Below are 2,424 nucleotides of genomic sequence, written 5' to 3'. Positions count from 1 at the left end.
CGGGCTGCTAGCTGTTGGTCGCCACGCGGGACCGCAGGCCCCAGAGGGTCGACAACGCCCTAAACGGAAGGCAGACGCCGGCCCCAGGCCGCTGCCACGGTCGCGAGGCCACTCTCGAGGGCTCGGAAGCGGCTCCCTTCGCGCTGACGCGACGGTCGCACCTGAAGACTGCTTTTCCCGCCCCGGGCGCGTCAGGGTCGGTGGGGTTAGCAGTCTAGCCTTGGTCCCGGAGGACGCCTGCTAGTTCAGGGTTGGGTTATAGGGCTGCGGGGCTGGCAGACTCTAGGGTTTCCCCAGATGTCTTTAAAATCTTGAAATAAATGTAAAAAGAGGCCCCTCGTGCCCTTCCCGGCCCCCACCCCGAGCGGAAATGCACAGGCGGCCTTCCCTCCGCTGGCGCCGAGGCCCGCCTTCCGCTGCGGTGACGGTGGGTGGGTGGGTGGGTGGGTGGGAGGCGCCCGGGCTCCTCCCGGTCGTCGTCCTGCAGAATGGGCTAGTCCAGACTGGCTCCGCGGCAGGGCACCTCTGATGGTTTCTTAACTAGTTAGAGTACTTATTAATCAGTTTGTGGTTACAGCAAGGTAGCTAAGTTACTCGGCGTGCTCTTGAAACGGTAAATGCGATTCCGTTCCAGTTAACCGGTAGGTCTTGAAGTGTCCAGTCGCTAAATCGTGTCCAACTCTGACCGCATGGACTGCAGCACGCCAGGCTCCTCTGTCCTGCAGTCTCACTTAGGGTGTAGCCCTAAGTGGTTTTATCCTCCTTAACGACCTCTCAAAAGCTGTCAGTGGTTAGTTTTAGGATCTTATCCCAAGGATGGATAGGCCCCCATACAGATCATGAGGGCAGAGGGTTTCCAGTCATGATAACTGTCCACGTTGGAGACACGTAGAAGACGCCTAAACCCTGTTAGAGAAAACATTAGGTCCTATTGAGTCTGTACCCTACTCGTACTGTAGTCAGAGCTAAGAATTGGTAAGGGCCCATGTGGAAGCTTGCCCTGAGGTAAAACTCTAAGGAGAAATAATAGATCCTATTGATCTACGCCTCACTTTTATCTGTAGTCAGCTGATAATTGATTGGGAGCCACGTGGAAACTTTGCCTAAGCCTTACGCTTCCTAGCGTGTCTCCGGTTAGCCAGACGGCTTAATGGAAATAAGATAGGAGCTCTTGGCATATCCATTGGTGAGAATAGAGATGGAACTGCCAGTACGGACTTCTAACTTTAGTAACGGTTTACCAGGGAAGCGGTTGAGTACAGGATTTGAGAAACGTTAGACTTAGGAGAGACCATATGTTTTACATACAATACTTAGAAGCTAAGTAACTAGATCTAAGAAACATACAGGATTTCAATAGATGATTTAGTCACAGATCTCTGGAATAGTTCATAAAATATTTTAAAGGGTTTGTTTAAGCGTGATGTTTAAGCATTTTTGGCCAGAATGTTTTTTATATATGCAGGAAAGGTTTGAAGCAGTTGTACTAGAAACCAATCTTTATTTTTTACCCCACTACTAGGTAAGGGACCTGGAAACCAAGAAGTGACTGCTCATCCAATCCATAAAGCTATGTTAACAGATTGGAGGTAGTAGCATTTTCATTACCAGTGACTGAAATTACACCTGTTTACTCCCTGATCAAGCAGGAGTACTTGCTATTCCTGAAAATCTTGTCCTTAGGTTCAAACTGAAGTTGGGGGAGGTGATGTACATTTGAGAAGCCATATATCTGTTCAGAAGTAGGTGTGATAACACGTAAAAGTTTTAAGTCACTTTTTAGAAGCCTCACACTATTTGAGTCATTGCTGGTTCTGGATTTTTGGCACGTCTTTGGGTCTCATGTTGCTAACCCAACACCACAGGACTTAAGGCTGTCAGGAACAGTTCTTATTTGGGATTCAGAGCAATTACTGAAGAAGCATTATGTTCTTGTGAGAAAACGAATTTATGATTCAGAAACCCCTAAAGACAAGGGTACTAAGCAACAAAATATGCAAACAGATGTTGTTAATTAACTGTCATTTTTCTCTTACAGCTGTTTGCAGACAAAGTTCCAAAGACAGCAGGTTAGTTTAACAAAGGTATTCTGATTATTAACTTCTGTGTGTGTGTCTCCCTTTCTGTCCCTATATATATATGTATATATACTTTTATTTTAACAGAAAACTTTCGTGCTCTGAGCACTGGAGAGAAAGGATTTGGTTATAAAGGTTCCTGCTTTCACAGAATAATTCCGGGATTTATGTGCCAGGTATGAAATAGACTGATACTTGGGTTGTCTTAATTTAGGATTGAACTAGAATACTCCAGAATGTGTATATATGGTTTGTCTGCACTGGTGCCAGTCTGCTGTTAAACTTTTCTGGCGCATTTGTTTATTTTACGATTTTGCACTGATAGGATGCCATCTAAATTGCTATA

The 2,424-nt window shown here is 46.1% G+C and overlaps 1 protein-coding gene across 1 annotated transcript in view; it reads left to right on the top strand.

Moving 5' to 3' along the window:
* Positions 1–240: 240 nt before the first annotated feature.
* The window catches only part of PPIA (peptidylprolyl isomerase A (cyclophilin A)), a 3,503-nt gene continuing 1,319 nt past the window's right edge, over positions 241–2,424 (top strand). The window contains exons 1-2 of the mRNA XM_010829037.1: positions 241–2,069; positions 2,166–2,254. Coding sequence (XP_010827339.1) covers positions 2,246–2,254 — 9 coding nt within the window. The 5' untranslated portion in view covers positions 241–2,069; positions 2,166–2,245. The remainder of the gene's footprint in view (positions 2,070–2,165; positions 2,255–2,424) is intronic.

The sequence above is a fragment of the Bison bison genome, unplaced genomic scaffold (genome assembly GCF_000754665.1).
Source record: "Bison bison bison isolate TAMUID 2011002044 unplaced genomic scaffold, Bison_UMD1.0 scf7180017864499, whole genome shotgun sequence".
Taxonomy (NCBI): Eukaryota; Metazoa; Chordata; class Mammalia; order Artiodactyla; family Bovidae; genus Bison; species Bison bison.
The sequence above is the reverse complement of the archived record's forward strand: the minus strand, read 5'-3'. Positions and strand labels throughout refer to the sequence as shown.